General features: G+C 41.8%; 1 protein-coding gene across 2 annotated transcripts; it reads right to left on the reverse strand.

Annotated features, from left to right (window-relative positions):
- Positions 1 to 5,863: 5,863 nt before the first annotated feature.
- KCNE3 (potassium voltage-gated channel subfamily E regulatory subunit 3) lies at positions 5,864 to 16,562 on the reverse strand. Of its 2 annotated transcripts, none has more exons than XM_072400773.1 (2): positions 12,451 to 16,562; positions 5,864 to 7,503 (listed from the first exon to the last, which is right to left on the reverse strand). In XM_072400773.1, exons 1-2 carry the CDS (start codon positions 12,466 to 12,468, stop codon positions 7,147 to 7,149), a joined length of 375 nt encoding a protein of 124 aa, XP_072256874.1. In that variant the 5' UTR covers positions 12,469 to 16,562; the 3' UTR covers positions 5,864 to 7,146. The 2 variants fall into 2 exon arrangements, with proteins under 2 accessions (XP_072256874.1, XP_072256882.1); XM_072400781.1 differs by having other exon boundaries at positions 12,767 to 15,299.
- Between the last annotated feature and the right edge of the window lie 6 nt (positions 16,563 to 16,568).

The following is a 16,568-nucleotide window of genomic DNA, read 5'->3' on the forward strand; positions in this document are numbered from 1 at the left end:
GAATTATCTTCACAATCTGCTCTGCAGTCTCGGCCTTCTTTCCCCTGAATGTCCCACCAGATGAGGGTCCCTCCACATCTCTTCCATTGTAAGCCTGTGCCAGCCAGTACAGTGGAGGACCAGGTGGGTGTATGAGGTGGGAAAATATTTTGGGAGAAAACCCACTGCCAGCTGGCCACAGCTCACACCAATGGCCAACAATTACTAGTAACAAAGAGGAGGCCTGAAAATCTATCGTAGGCCTCTACAGGCCTCAGACCCTTCTGTGGTTGCCATGGTGATCCCCTCACTACTGACATCAGGGCTGCCGTGAGGCTTCCATACAGCAATAAAGTTTACACAGAAGATGATAGAAAATTGATTGACACCTCAGGTCTGTCCCCTAAAAAGTTGTTCCAGGCTCCAGGGAGAGGAAGAGCATTCTATATAAGACTCATCCATCCAATTCACAGATGACAGTTGCCAAGGCCATACTGAGCTTTCTCCACAGATGTATTCCCATTCCTATTGGCTTAGTATTGTAATGGGCAGCCTCACTGGCCAATTAAAATGTTTTGGTGGAAGGGGTAGACAACTGACATTTGACCAGGAAATGTCAGAGTATTGACCAATCAGAATGGTAGGGCCTACATACAAATATAAGCCCTTCTATGTGCTGGTACTTTACACCTCTTCACTTTTACATTCATGCAATGTAATCCTGTTCTTTACTCCTTCTTTTCTGCGGTAAATATTGTGTTTGGTAATATACTGCACTCTCTGCTTCTACTGACTGTACTATAGTTTAGACTTAATTCAGTCTCAGTGTACTACAACCTCCACCATCCCATGTGGCAAAAAAAGGAGATTGGGAAGTGTTCCATTGTCCTGTCCTAAAGTGACAACTCTGCTCTTCCAGAAACAGAATGGTATGTAAGTGTTGTCACCCTAGCGCAGGAATGGTGTTATTGGCAGGATCTACAGGAGAAAATATACAAAACAATGGTATAATTGAAATATTAGAACCAAAATGAAATAATTTAGAGGCCAGATGAAGGATGAGAACACGTGTGGTGGTGGTTGCGATGGTGGAGGACACGTGTGGTGGGGGTTGCTAAGGAGGAGTATATGCTTGAAGAGGGTTGCTAAGGAAGAATACATGCACCCTGGCATTGTTTAGGAGGCACCTATGTGTGCTGGGTGGTTACTATGGAAAAATACATATATGTTGGGTGGTTGCTAAGGAGGAGACACACAGGAAGATTATCAATCTATAATCAGGAGAGCCGCCATCTTGCGGTGTGGACTTTGTGTGGCCATATTTGCACTTACCAGACTGTTATCCCCTCAGTGACCAGTAATTATCTTCACAATCTGCCCTGCAGTTGCCGCCTTCTTTCCCCTGAATGTCCCACCAGATGAGGGTCCCTCCACATCTCTTCCATTGTATGCCTGTGCCAGCCAGTATTGGGAGGACCAGGCAGGTGTATGAGGTGGGAAAATAATTTGGGAGAAAACCCACTGCCAGCTGGCCACAGCTCACCCCAATGGCGAACAATTACTAAGTTGCAAAGAGGAGGCCTGAAAATCTATCGCAGGCCCCTACAGGCCTCAGACCCTTCTGTGGTTGCCATGGTGATCCCCTCACCACTGACATCAGGGCTGCCTATGAGGCTTCCATACAGCAATAAAGTTTACACAGAAGATGATGAAAAAATGATTAATACCTCAGGTCTGTCCCTTAAAAAGTTGATCCAGGCCCCAGGGAGAGGAAGGGCATTCTATATAAGACTCATCCATCTAATTCACAGATGACAGAGTTGCCAAGGCCATACTGACCTTTCTCCACAGATGTATTCCCATTCCTATTGGCTTAGTATTGTGATAGACAGCCTCACTGGCCAATTAAAATGTTTTGGTGGGAGGGGTAGACAACTGCCATTTGACCAGGAAATGTCAGAGTATTGACCAATCAGAATGGTCGGGCCTACATACAAATATAAGCCCTTCTAGGTGCTGGTACTTTACACCTCTTCATTTTTACATTCATGCAATAAAATCCTGTTCTTTGCTCCTTCTGTTCTGTGGTAATTTATTGTGTTGTTGTAATTTACTGCACGCTCTGCTTCTACTGAATGTACTATAGTTTCCACTAAATTCAGTCTCAGTTTACTACAACCTCCACCATCCCATGTGGCAAAAAATGGAGATTAGGAAGTGTTCCATTGTCCTGTCCTAAAGTGACAACTCTGCTCGTCCAGATACAGAATGGTAAGTGTTGTCACCCTAGCGCAGGGAGAATCCCACCAAAGCAGGTGCATTTGAGAGTTATGAAGAGGAACAATCCCTCCAAATCAGGGGCAGTTGGGAGGTATGAAGAGGGAAGAGCCGAAGTATAGGTAAAATTTTAAAGAGAGTTCCAAAGCAAGGGCTTATATAGGTAAAATCAATAGTTTTTTATGACAAAAATATATATCCAAACATAGCAAACAATTAGAATTCATAAGACATGACATAACCAAAGAGGACAATATAACACCCTATGCATAGTAACTTTCTTCCAAAACCACCTCCATCAGGATATTAGTTTTCTACAGGAGGTAGGAAAGAGTATACTTCATTTCACGTGTTTCGCAGCACTAAGGCTGCTTCTTCAGGAATGAGAATAATTGGATACAGGGAACAAATTATTTATCTCCTAGTATCACGAAACAGTGGTTGTAGAGACTACATGCAACATCCACAGGGAATAAACACCAATCTTCTCACTTTGGACTTGGGATAAATTGTTTGGAGAGATTTATTCCACATTTGTGCAGCCTTTCTGCAATGGAGCCTTTTTATCCACCCAGGCTTTGGTGACAGTACTGTATATCATAATAAGGTTATCAACCACTCGCTGCTTCTCATAATTTCCAGTGTTTGAGGTCCAGTGAAGTAGCTGGGTGGCTGGTGTTTATTCCCTGTGGATGTTGTCCCTGGGGAATTCACTGTATGCAATTATTCTCATTCCTGAAGATGCAGCCCTAGTGCTGCGAAACGCGTCAAATGAAACATATTCTTTTCTCCCTCTAATCTACCAATTCTTAGTTCCAATATAGCCAGACAGAGTCTCTCTCACTAAGTCTTTTGGGGTGAAACCCATCAAAGGAGATGGAACCTCAGTGAGGACTCCAAGTGAAGGTCAGTGGGGTTCATGTTGTTAAAAAAACAATTTCTACTTAGGATGACATCATCAACATGCAGCTCCGTGCCCTTTCATTGTGCTTGGGATTGGAGCTGGGTTGAGTTCTAAACTCACCTGTGCCCACATCTGGCATTGTTGGTGCAACATATTGAATTTTAGGAGTGGGGCGTCCCAGATCTTCATGTAATCTGTCTTGGAGGATGCTGGGGGTTCCTTGAGCAATGAGCAGTTTGCACCTCTCAGATCAGTTTAAGTGACAGCAATGATCTTTTTGGCTATCTGTGAGGGTGACATTTTTCCCACTGGCAAACAATGTAAAAGGAATTCTTCCCACTGACTAAAACACTAATATACTGTGAGCTGTGTATAGAGTAATCCCGGGGCACTAGAGGTTAATTATTCTTGCAGCCCTGGGAATCCTGTATGCGATCCCCACCACTAGAGGTTAAATGAGGAAAAAAATCGCCGAAATTTTGCAGACCCATCGGAACTTCGAGGAAATTTTCAACGCTTTGTGTTTAAATAAACAATGTGTGGGTGTGGGTTGCTTTGGGGAATCTCATTCACTTAAATGGACTGTATAATGTAGCACACCACATAAAAAATGGCACATGCTGCACTTTTGAAAGTGAATGGCAGCCCAGCATACCAAACCATGTCTTGTGCATTACAGTGCATTGTGATAATGCAATGTACTAGTGAATTTTTCTATGCACTATTGTTGTGTGCTACATTATACAGTCTTTTTAAATGAAAGAGATTCTCTAATGCAACCAACACCCTTGAATTGTTTTTCAACTGCAAGAAAAGAAAAAAATTGCAACCCCCACCCATCCCTAAAGGAACCAGCCCAACACTCCTGGCGGCAGGCTAGTATACATATAGCAAGGGAGCCAGGAACGTGCAGCCTCCTCTGGTATGCTGATCTCTGCTCACATCATTTTCTGCTTTGGGGTGTTTTGAGAGGTGCGGGGTACTGACCATTGCCTGGACTCTCCAACACCCAATGGAGAGTCCAGGCAACCAGGGGCTCATGTTACTCTCACCTGCCCCCTCATGGGTGGTCACCCCTCTTCCCAGTGAACCAGAGCAAGTGAGAGAAAATAGAAACACCACACAAAAATACTTTATTGTTCTATGTTAAACCTTTCCATGGTCCAGTGTTGTCCAAAGATGTCCTGTATCACCCGCTCCAGGAGTAGCAGGTCAGATATGTGGGTAGGGATCAACGTAACATAGGGCTGCGTACTACCCTATTATGGGGATTCCGAGCTGGTTCTTTTTCAGTAGAGGGAGGGGGGGCATGCTGTGTTTTTTGGTAAATTTTTCTGAACATTTCACAACTCTCCTAATGATAAAACTGTGTATCCATGCAAAGAAATCTGTGTGTCAGAATTTTTTTCCAGGTGGGTTGTAGCCACAAGGTGGAATAAATAAAGAACAGTATTTTCCAATCACAAAATGGGATGGGCACATGGTGAGTGTCGTGGTGATGATGGTGGTGAAGAGGCACAAGATGATAATGAGAGGGGACCCAAAGGGGTTATGGGAATGATGAAGATGGGGTAGGTAGTTTTGATAATGGGAGCATGAGGATGTTGGATGATGATGGTGTTAAAGGTATATGAAGAAGAGGGTTGGATGACGATGGTGTTAAATGAATATGAATAAGGGGGTTGGATGATGATGGTGTTAAAGGAATATGAAGAAGAGGGTTGGATGACGATGGTGTTAAAAGAATAGGACCAAGCGGGTTGGATGACGATGGTGTTAAAGGAATATGAGGAAGAGGGTTGGATGACGATGGTGTTAAAGGAATATGAGGAAGAGGGTTGGATGACGATGGTGTTAAAGGAATATGAGGAAGAGGGTTGGATGACGATGGTGTTAAAGGAGGATAAGGAAAGGGGTTGGATGACGATGGTGTTAAAGGAGTATAAGGAAGAGGGCTGGATGATGATGGTGTTAAAGGAGTATGAGCAAGAGGGTTGGATGACGATGGTATTAGGGAGTATGAGGAAGAGGGTTGGATGACGATGGTGTTAAAGGAGTATAAGAAAGAGGGTTGGATGACGATGGTGTTATAGGAGGATAAGGAAGAGGGTTGGATGACAATGGTGTTAGAGGGTATGTGGGGGGAAGAGATTGTTAATGATGAGAAGGACACATGGTGCATTGATGAGGTTGTGCTGAAGATGAGGGGGACACGGAGGGCTTGTAGATGATGAGGATAAGTAATGATGATGAGGGGGGACACAGGGATAGTGATAATGCTGGTGAGGAGGACAAATAAAGTTTGATGAAGATAAGAAGGTTCAAGGGGTATTTGATAGAGATGATAGTAGAGGTGGACACATTAGGTTGTGATGATGATGGGGGAAAATAGGGTGGATGATGATAGGTAGCACAGAGGGATCTGAATATATTGTGTTTTGGCATGTCCCTTGCAGATTCATACATTGGGACCATGGGTGCTCAACACTGATAGTTATGAATTACTCCTCTGCACCTTTACATTTAGTACTTTTAGCACATTTCTGCATGTTTAGGGGCCAACTGCCTCCCTGGGGACCTTCAGCTGCAATCACAATGGCAGATCCCTTCCTTAAAGGAATGAGAGACCCCAGTTGGAGGTCACCACTGTCCGTCTGGCTTTTTTTTTTATACAAGAACATTTAAAAAGTAACTGTCAGCAAGTGAATAAATAGTTTCCCTTTATTTACCAAAATTCACCTAAACATTCCCACAAAGTTTCAGCCAAAAGGGGTTATTAGCAACTGCTGTACTTTTAGACTTGACCTTGGCAAAACTAAACAAAAATTGCCCAGTGAATGTAATAAATAACCCAAAAAAGGCTGGGTGAATCCTGTCAAATCATAGTAGCGTAATTGTGCCATTTTTTTATTGATTCCATTTTACTGAATCATTGATAAATACACCCCTAATATTTATCAGTGATATTTCTAAATATGTAATATTCGCACTTTTTAAACCACAATGTAATTACAACATTTTAATGTATAAAAATGGAGTTTAAAAATGTTGGTAAAAAAATAAAGGAAATAGAACACTAGCTGATAATTTTTGTTTAAAAAAAATGCAGAATGTTGGCAAGGATTTAAGAAAATATAGATCCTCTCCAAATGGTTCAAATGATGTTGGAAGCTTTAGCACCAAAACCCTCTTGTTCAGTCTAGTCTTGTCCAAAGATGTCTGAATTTGCCCACAGAGTCAATAGAACCATCAAATAATGCCACCAATAGGAATGGCTTCTGGGTCATGTGATTGGTCCATTTTCTACTTCAACAGAAATGAGTTCAGGGACTGAGTCCCTAGGTCACTTGAAGTTTTTTGTCTTTTGAGATATGTATCCTATTGGGTCCACCACCAGTGTAGGAACCCCAGAATGATGTTGACTTAAAGGCTTCCCCTCATATCGATATCTTGAACTAACAATCCCAATATTTGGGTGGTGTTGTGTGTTGGGGGTTCCCTACCAACTGTTGTCTGAGGCTTGCCCTCATATCGATATTTGAAACCAACAATCTTGGTATTGAGGCGATATAATGTACATTCACTGCCTTCATGGATCGAGCTGGGATTCTTTAACACCTGTTGTCTCAGATTTCCCTGTAGGTTCCCCATGTGCTCAAACCTTGAGTGCATGAACAATCCTTTCTCTTTTTTCCCCTTTTCTCCAAAAGGTTTTTACTGAAAAACCCCATCAATTTTCCATTATGCTACAAAATCTACAAAATTTCCAGAACCGGTGTGACTGATTTTCGTAGCTCCTGGGTCCACCCCACAGTCCATCTGATTCAGTCGCATAGTTGCAAGGAACCACAAAATATTTGACCTTCATAAGCCATGGACCATGCAATGATCTTCATCTTCATGGTGGCCTTGCATGAGCAACCCAACCACCATGAAACTTGGACCTCATTGGTATGCCGAATGTTCTTTCAACCTTGTAGCTTCCTTCATATGACCGAAACTCGACTGTTTTTAATGTAGACATGGTAGGGGTCACTGCGCTTATCCACATTCTTAGACCGCGTGTACCCCAGGATCAAACTGCCCACAGTCACGGCAAAGAGGAACATGACGAAGATGATGAAGATGTAGGCATTGTCATCCTTGTTGGGTTTCTCCAGTTTTGTACTAGTGATGTTGTGTTGGACCTCGGACTGGCACGGCAAGTTGTTTAATGTCTTGTTGATGGCTTGGAGTACAGTGTGAAGGTTTTCCAGGAGCCTTGACATTGTAAAGTTGTTTTCCATGTCAGTGGGGATTAAATAGATGGAGGACGGTAACACTTCAATCCAGAAGAACAAAACCTGGAGACACAATGAGTATGTTATAAAAGATCAATGACAGCTTGTCACATGGGTTCCTAGAACCAATGATCATTCATTTTTTTACATTCAGGCGAAAACAGAAAAATTGTCCCATCCAGTTCACCAAAGGACCAAAAGGAGGTAAAAATAAAGGGGAAAAATAAACAAAAAAATAAAAGTAATCTGCCCCCCACATCTAAGGATTGGTATACTGACATGTATTACATTTGGATTAAATAAACTTTATTACAAATCAGTCAGTCAGGCATTATTAGATGTAAATTAGCCATATGCAATACATAGGGGACTTGTGGTGGTTACACATGACCCCTACTGAATAGATTCATAAAAGATTATCCAGGAAGGTGAGGGGAGGGGCAGAGGAGCAGGGCCAACATAGACGGTAATTAGAATTTCTCAAAAAAGGGAAGGGCTATACCAGCAAGGAGCATTAAATAGGAGTTGCAAATGATAGACAGATACAGACAGTGACATTGGAGGAGGAGAGGAAGCCTCTGGTTAATCAAACTAGAATAACCATATTGCAAATCAGTAAAATCCCTCTAAAGACCAACACTGGGCAGTATTATCTAATTATAATCAAATTCCTCAGTCCTCAGATCCCCTCTTTCTTGCAAAGGAGGAATGGGATTTTTCCCCCAGAAAAACGGTAATTTGCAGCCCAGATAGTTGCAGCTCTCTGAGGTCATCATGCACAATGCAGGACAAGCCGGCCTACATGTATGAGAGGAAGAACCACCCACATAGACAATGAGTGAGAGCACCACCTGCTGGAGGAGTGAAAAATAATGTATGTTACCGAGAATTAAACTGCGTATGGAGTACTCAGTGAGTGACTTCACCCCTCACTGTTTATGTTTTTTGTATTAGGAAATTAATTAAAAAATTATCACATCATTTTAAGTTTCAACACCAAAGCCAAACATGGTTCTCAGATGTTCAGGGCCCCAGGGCTTACCAGAGAACAATGGGACCTGTCACTGAGTTTGTCTGTGCATTCCTATTACTAAACACTTAAAGTGATTTCCTGGACTTCAGGGAAATGCTCTGTCGCCCACAGCTGTTCCCATAATCAAACTCAACCGCAGATAAAACTGTGCAAATTGTGTGAAAACCCCTGACAAGTGTCTATTGCTGTATGTGTCCCTGTTAGGAAGAATAACCCAGAATTTTTATCTTGGTGACACTGTGTGCATCATGCTGTGATGAGTAGTCACTGGGACAGGAAGTGAGGAATTTTAGATGTAAGTCAGTGGTTTATGCCACAGAAAATGTGATGATGAAGTGATAGGTGGGGGGTGAAGGATTGAGTCACCTCCTGTAGTGGTGGGAATATTGGGCACAGCAGGTGGACACACCCGGGAACTCAGTGGAAGGAATGGCGGGGTGCCATCAAAATGGGCACAACCATTGTACAGACCCAGGAACTCAGGGTTCCCCTCACAGAAGTGAGTTCTGCAATCCTGTTCTAAGGTAATTACTTTTCCATCTATACATTAGTCAGTGTGGGCTCTGTACAAGAAATATTTTACATACAGGATCACCAGGTTAATGTAAAAGAAAAACAAGCCTAATATTAAAAACGAATGCAGCCAACATATCTAAGGACTGATGAGCTGCTAAACATGACATTTTTATTTTTGGCTTTAGCTGCACTTTAAGGAGAGGTGCTATTCACATGATGTGATATACTAATGGCCAGTAGGGGGAGACTCTAGAAATCTGAATACGATGCTGAGAAGCTTTGCCCCCTTCCAGATGAAATAGAAAAATGAGTGTGGGGGCATATGACAGCCTAAAATCTTAGTATGTAACTGTGCAAATATCAGGTCTTTTCGATTCTTAAAAGTGTTTTTTCTTTTAGTGGTAAGCTGTGATGGCAGAGGCACAAGCAAGATTCACGTTTTTGGCATTACAGGCCGTCATGAAGTTTTTGTTTCTCCAGGGAAAGTCAGCAAGGGCATTCACATTGAGATGTCACAAACACCGGGAGAGAAGTGTCCTTCCTTTCCCTGGAGAAACAAAAACTTCATGACGGCCCGTAACTCCAACGACGTGAAACTTGCTTGTGCCTCTGCCATCACAGCTTCTCACTAAAAGAAAAAAACGTTTTAGGAATCGCAAAAACCTGATATTTACAGAGTTACATACGAAGATATTAGGCTGTCAAATGCCACAACACTCATTTTTCTATTTCATCTGGAAGGGGGCAAAGCCAGGAACTTCTCAGCACCCCTACAGATATAAGGAATGATATATAGAACAGAGATTACATGTCAATATGTGACAGCCTTATCACTAATCATACAGTATTTACTCTGCACTCAATGATATTTGTTATAGATGGGTTATATGACATTAATCCTAGCACAACTACAGCATCAGGGGCATGCTGGGACTTACCATGATACAAGAAAGGACAGCTCAGCATTACTATCCAACTCCACTTCAAAGAGAAGCTGTCAGGATGGGCTGAGGAAATTGCCCAATAATTCTATAGTTAGGGAGTCACTGATCTGTATCAAGCATTTCAGTGAAATGTGTCAGCAACACAAGTTACAGAGTAGAGAGTTGCATGAAGGTTGTGTTTGATTTAAAGGGCTGCAGACCTCCAGCCATTTGTGTCGATTCAAATGGAGTATTTCATATATACAGCACTTTGGGGTTCCTAAAGCAGTTATCTGAATTTAATCTCATTTACTAAGTGAAATGTCCTTAACAAGGTGACTAGTGTAAAATGCGTAAAAAATTGGTAAATCAGACCTATTGTATGTAAATCATGAGTCAGTGCACACAAATTTAACACAAGTTCTGCTGCAGATGAGGAGCAAAAGAATGAAAGGAAAGAGATGTGAGATCAGAAAAAAAAGAGATGAGAGGGAGAGTAAGAGAAAAAGGAGATATGGGGAGAGGAGTAAAAGAAAGAGGAGAAGAAAAGGAAGAGGAAATAGAGAGAGAGAAGGAAAGAAAGAAGAAAATTATGTTTAATTTAAAGGTAAGAAATGTATAGAGAGAAAAAGAATTTGAGCAGAAAGAGGTGGACGGGGGTAGAAATAGAAAGAGAGGAGAGAAGAGGGAAGGAGAGGGAGAGAAGAGGAATCAGGTAATAGAGAAAGAAAGGAAGAATGGGAGGAGGGAGAGAATGAGAAAAAAAGCATAAGAATAGGAGAAGGAAAGTAAGAAAAGAGAAGAAGGGAGAGAAAAAAAGAGGGGATGAGAGAGAGATAAAGAATTATTGTAGAAGGGGGGGTGGAGAAAAAGGAAGAAGAGATAGAGAGAGGAGATGGGGAGAGAACGATAAAGGAATCAGGAAATTGAGAGAGAAAGGGAGTGAGAAATAGAAAACGGGGAAGAAGAGGAAAGAGAGAGGGAGAGGAGGAGAAGGAAAAGTGAAAGAGAGTGGAGGTATGAGAGAAAGGTGGAGGAAAGAGACAGGGAGAGAAAAAATGTGAAGAAAAAGAAGGGGAGAAAGACAAGAGATAGAAGGAGAAAACAAGAGAGGGAAGAGGGATAGAGAGAGAGAGAGAAGAAAGAGAAAATGATCTCAGAGGAGAGGGAGGAGATGAATGAGTAGGGAAGAGGATGGGGAGAGAGAAAGAGCAGAGGAGAGGAAAAGGTCAGAAAAATAGAAAGTGTAGAGAAAGTAGGAAAGCAGAACACACCAGAGAGGAGTCTGCAAGAAAATACCAGAGGGAATAAGAGAGCAGAAGGGAGAGAGGAAGAGCAAGAGGGAAAGAGAGGGGGATAAAAGAAGAGAGAGGTGTAGGAGAGAGATATGAGAAACTGGGAGATAAAGCAGGAGGAGAAAAGAGAGCAAAATAAAGACAGAGAAAGATAAAATAAAGTACTTAGGAGAGAAAGAAAAAAAGAGATAAAGATGAAGAAGTAAAGAAGAGGAGAGATGAAAAAAAAAGAATTTTATAAAAGTGCTGAATCAACATCAATTTAGAATAAAAAAATGCTCCCTAACCATCAGATATGTGATGTGCTTTTATCATTGCTTACAGTTGCCATATGTTGTGCGGTGTTTCCATATCTTTCTGTATGTATTGGTATGATTGGTATCACATTGGGGATTTTGTAGAACTTGCTGAACAGTTTAATACTGAACAATTGCACCTACACAGTCTGTTCAGAGCTGGAAGGGAATTTTCCTGATTCAATTACCAACAAGTCTGATCATTCACACCCAGACATTCACTCTTCTTCAAGCCAGAAATGTGGGAGTAAAACATTTTTTTTTTGTTCTCAGGATTCTCTTAGAATCTTCCAAAGTTGCAAAACAATTCTCTTCCTCTTTTCAATTCAAATAAAGCAGAGAAAGACTGAAGAGTTGGCTGCTTGACTTTCATTCTGACAATTATAAGCCACAGACTGTGCTATAATACAATAGATTAGAGAACAATCAGATGAAAAAATCAACTGGATCAATACAAGAGATTGATATTTCGATCAAATATTAGTGGTGCAATCAATAATCGTTCAGATAAATTATGGAAGAAGTGGATGCTCATGGAATACCTGTAGCTGATAATAAAAATCAGTTTGTACCAAAATTGTACCGAAATATCAATCACAAAAGTGAATTTTCGTTCTTTTTTTTAATGTATATGGAATATTGATCAGGTAAGGTGGGGTTTTTGTTTCCTTTGGCTGACCAATCAAAATCGGTGTTATATTCAATATTTGGATCACATTAATTATGGAATGAGTGAACGGTATTTGTATCCGGTTGTGGCATGTGCTAGGTCATATGACCATCTACCTATACATGTTAGATAAATGTTGTTCAAAATGATTGATCCTCGATGAACGTGTGTTCACAAAGAACGACGTATCAGACATTATACATATGGCAAAGGGGTGATGGTTGGTCTGCATTGCAGATTGCTACACTGACCACATATATAAATGTTTAAAGCTCACCGGCCGAACATGAGCCATTGGGTGCGCGATGGTTCATCGTCCAGCGACATCTGTATGCACGTTCGATGAACGAGTCTGCCAGGATGGATCACTCATTGCACCTGAGAATCATCGCAGATACCATTGGATGAATATACTTAGATTATCATGTATTTAAAAAGCATCCGAGGGTCGGTAATTGTTCATTTTCAAAGACAATCATCCAGCCTATGCCAGGGATCGGGATGACAGCCAGGCAGATTTCAATCATTCAACGTTAGAAGTTGTGTCTTTACGTTGACGTTCCCGATCTCGCAGCCAAGATTGTGTCACTTACCCTGATACATTGTACCCCAGCACGGTGACGTTGTCACTCCCTCCAGACAATCTTCTCAGGTACGTTTATTTATCTACAGGTGCAGCGAGTGACACTCCTTACTCTGTGAGTGTCTGGAACTGAAGTGCTGTTGGAGAGTTTTCATTCAGAGGGATTCTCCGGCTCCTCCTGCACCATTCGGGCCAGCCCAGGATCTGCCTGTCTGTCACCCTCATTCAACTTCTCCTTGTTCTCCTCATGTCACTTCCCATTTCAGTTTTAACCTTTGCAGCGCTCGGTACTCCAGCAGAGATGTGTCTGCATGATGAATGAGCCAAGGAATGATCTTCATGGATCACACAGCGGAATACCGTTCACGAATACGCATTTCGACCAATCCAGGTATTTGGTTTATACCTGTAATGATAGAATTTAATAGAAGAAATCACACAGCTGGAATTCTATCGACCAATAAACATTTACCTTTTCCACATTAAAAAAAAAGTTACTTTTTCACAAAGTAACAGCTAAAAAAATGCTAAGTTCACCTTAAATCTGCCTTAAATGCTTTTAAAACTACAAACCTGCCCATTGGGTGACAACGTTCATTGCAGAACAACAGTGTTGTCACTTTGTTAGAGGAAATGATGAAATGTTTCTACTGGCAGGAATACCTGTTAATAAAACAATGTTATCCCGGGCATTAAAACGAAGATTGTGTTGACGCTGATGCCGATGGATCATGCAAATCATTGTTTGAGATATTTTAAGACACCGGGACAAGGTCACTGTCCCCGGTGTGATTAATATCCATTTAGTAGAACTCATCAGGGAGATCTGAGGTTTACCAAAATTTCCAACCTGCCTTGAAAATCTCCCTCTTTACAGTCAGGTCTGGGCGGAGTGATGTCACTGATGACTTATAATGTTTGGGGGTTCATGAGACCCGGCCACTTTTGGATGTTTCCTGTCTATCAGCTGCACCTTTTTTTTCTGCACATTTTGGATTTGCTTTCTTCTGCAACACCTGTAGTAGGGTCAAATGATTGAAAGGGGCAGGGTTAGGGACAGTCAGGCTAGGGAAGGAAGTGCTAGATGATGCTGGATGGGCCCCCATCCAGGAAATGAGGCGGGCTCTATCTGATTTGCTGCAGTTTCTAATGTAAAACTCCCAGTGTGCAGTGAAATCAGAGTCCAGGAGAGGAGCCGGTACAACTGTGCAAGGCTGAAGGGTAGATATAATGATGGGAGGGCTAGAGAAGTTTTAATAAGGAGAAGGCTGGAGGGCAAATTTCATGAAGGGAAGGCTGGAGAGATTTATTAAAGGGGAACTTGGAGGGCAGATTTAATGAAAAGAAGGTTGGAAGGCAGATTGCATGAAGAGAAACCCGAAGAGGAGATTAAATGAAGGGTTGGCTGGAAGGCAGATTTAATGAAGGGGGCTTGGAGGGCAGATTTTAAATACACATGTAAACTTATGGGAAAATTGGGTGAAATAACATCTAAAAAACTATTAATTAGTAGCTTGTAGTACCTCATTGTTACCTGCAGGTGTCAGCATAACACCCTTTCAAATTTCTTAGATTCCAATATTAAATACTTTGATAAAAGTTGCACTAACACCACTCGCTATTACTTCATTGGCTGAATGGCCTACAATGCGAAATGCACGTGCCGTCCTATTGGCCATCACATATCCCATTGTAGAGCTGCCATTGGCTGAATACATGAAATGCTTTTGCAAATCTAGATATTAGTTTGTAAAACTAGCACTGACACCATCACAAACTGTGGATACCCCCAGAACAGAGCCGTGGGAGGGGCCCAGTCTGCCTACCCAATAAAGGGAGAGCAGACAAGACCAGTAATTCCGCACAAAGACAGAGAGCACCAGTGGTTGGTCTTTCTTACAGGAAGTTGCTGTAAAGTTTCATCCTGTTCTGGAGGAAATCACACAAAGCAGAATACACACAGCTTTTGTATTGTTTATCCCGGAGCTTTGGAAATAAAGAGAGTCCAGGTTCACTTTCACTGTAAACAGCAAAAAGAGAAGTGAAAGTGACAGATTCTATAGAAGGGTGACACATCTGGCCAACATATTTCACACTCTCCCTCTGATTTGTTACATCACTGGAGAAAGAGGAAAAAAACACCAGATGACAAATACTAGAAGGGATCTCACGCAGCTTTTTAAAGGGATACTGCACGGAGCAAAATGATTCCGGAGACAAGGCCTGATGCTGACGGGTCTAACAAAAGTCCAAAAAAATCCTGGCTCTCTCCCATTCTATCCAAATCACAAAAAAAATAAAAGTTGGAAAACATAAACCCTTAACCCTCAGCACAAGAAAGGGTTAAAATCAGATCATTGGTTTTCTGTTTTTACCCAACTAGGGAGATTTCCTAAAGATTTCGTGAAAACATGAAGGAAAAGGAAATCTCTCCAAAGTGAATACAACTTTTTAGCCAGAGATGTCCCTGGAATAAGTGTCCCCATCAAAGGGTTTTCCTGCACTTATTGCTCATACTGCTTAAAAAGCAGGGGATCTGACATTCCCTCAAACATTCCCTGATGGGAATCAATGACTGTCATTGAAGCACATAGACCCGGAAGATTCCCACCAGGGAATGTTTGAGGGAATGTCAGATTCCTGGATTTATAAATAGAGCCCAAAACGTTGTATCTCCTCTCACTTTTTGTGTTAGTGATGAGTCACAAGGACATATAGAGCAGGTGAATCTCCCCAATGGGGATACAGACAGCAATAAAAACTTGGCAGAGGGTCTGACACTTCCATACGTTTTCTAAAAACAAATGGGATATGAAATCCAAACTTAGCAAAAAAAAAAAAAACAGGCAGCAGTAGGCATCAGAACCATAGTGGGGTCCCTGCAACCATCAACACAATGATCGCATCTTATCTAGCCAATGGAGAGATCCGCATTGCCCTGGGGGGAAGGGGAAGATTCCAGGGAGAATAGGCCCATGTGTTGGTGGACTTCACAGGAGTTTTGCATTCCCATATTGAAAACCCAGAGGTCAAATAAAGATCAGGATGAGATCAGCTGTGGACAAAGGAGACCTGCTAGGGGCACAACATTGGTACCCTCCGCTACCATTTAAGGAAACCCAAAGGCACCACCCCATGCACAACACTCCAACACACCAATGCATTGCTCTTTTAGGACAGCAGCAGGTCTAATTTTGTAGTTTGATTCGGATGGACTCACATATTGTAACGCATGGCATAACACAAGAGAGTGCCTTTACAGTGCCTGTCAATGGGCTGATGTGAGTTCTGAATGATCTCAGAAGCATCTCAAATCAACACAAGCCCAAAGCCATAGCATTTCACTTTGATAAAACATGATGTATCATAGACAATTGTCATGTGTTTATTCTTTGTGACTCTGCCACTTCCTGCCATCTCTGCAGTGTCAGCTGAACATCACTGTATCAGTGACTCAATCCACTTGTTTCTATCTCCATTCACATATTCTGATGTATTTCAATGCACTGTCCCCATTCTTCATCTCACTTATATTTTAAATTTGAAAAACGACCACTAGAAGGAGTGCTGCGGATCACTGTGTCTCCATATCAATATACAGTTAGGTCCCTAAATATTTGGACTGAGACACCTTTTTTTTTCTAATTTTGGTTCTGTACATTACCACTCATAAGCCTCAAGAATAGAAAGGCTAGATTGGACTTTGCTCAAAGACATCTAAAAAAGCCAGCACAGTTCTGGAAAAACATTCTTTGGACAGATGAAACCAAGATTAACCTTTACCAGAATGATGGCAAGAAAAAAGTATGGAG

The sequence above is a fragment of the Pyxicephalus adspersus genome, chromosome 1, assembly GCF_032062135.1.
Source record: "Pyxicephalus adspersus chromosome 1, UCB_Pads_2.0, whole genome shotgun sequence".
Lineage (NCBI taxonomy): Eukaryota > Metazoa > Chordata > Amphibia > Anura > Pyxicephalidae > Pyxicephalus > Pyxicephalus adspersus.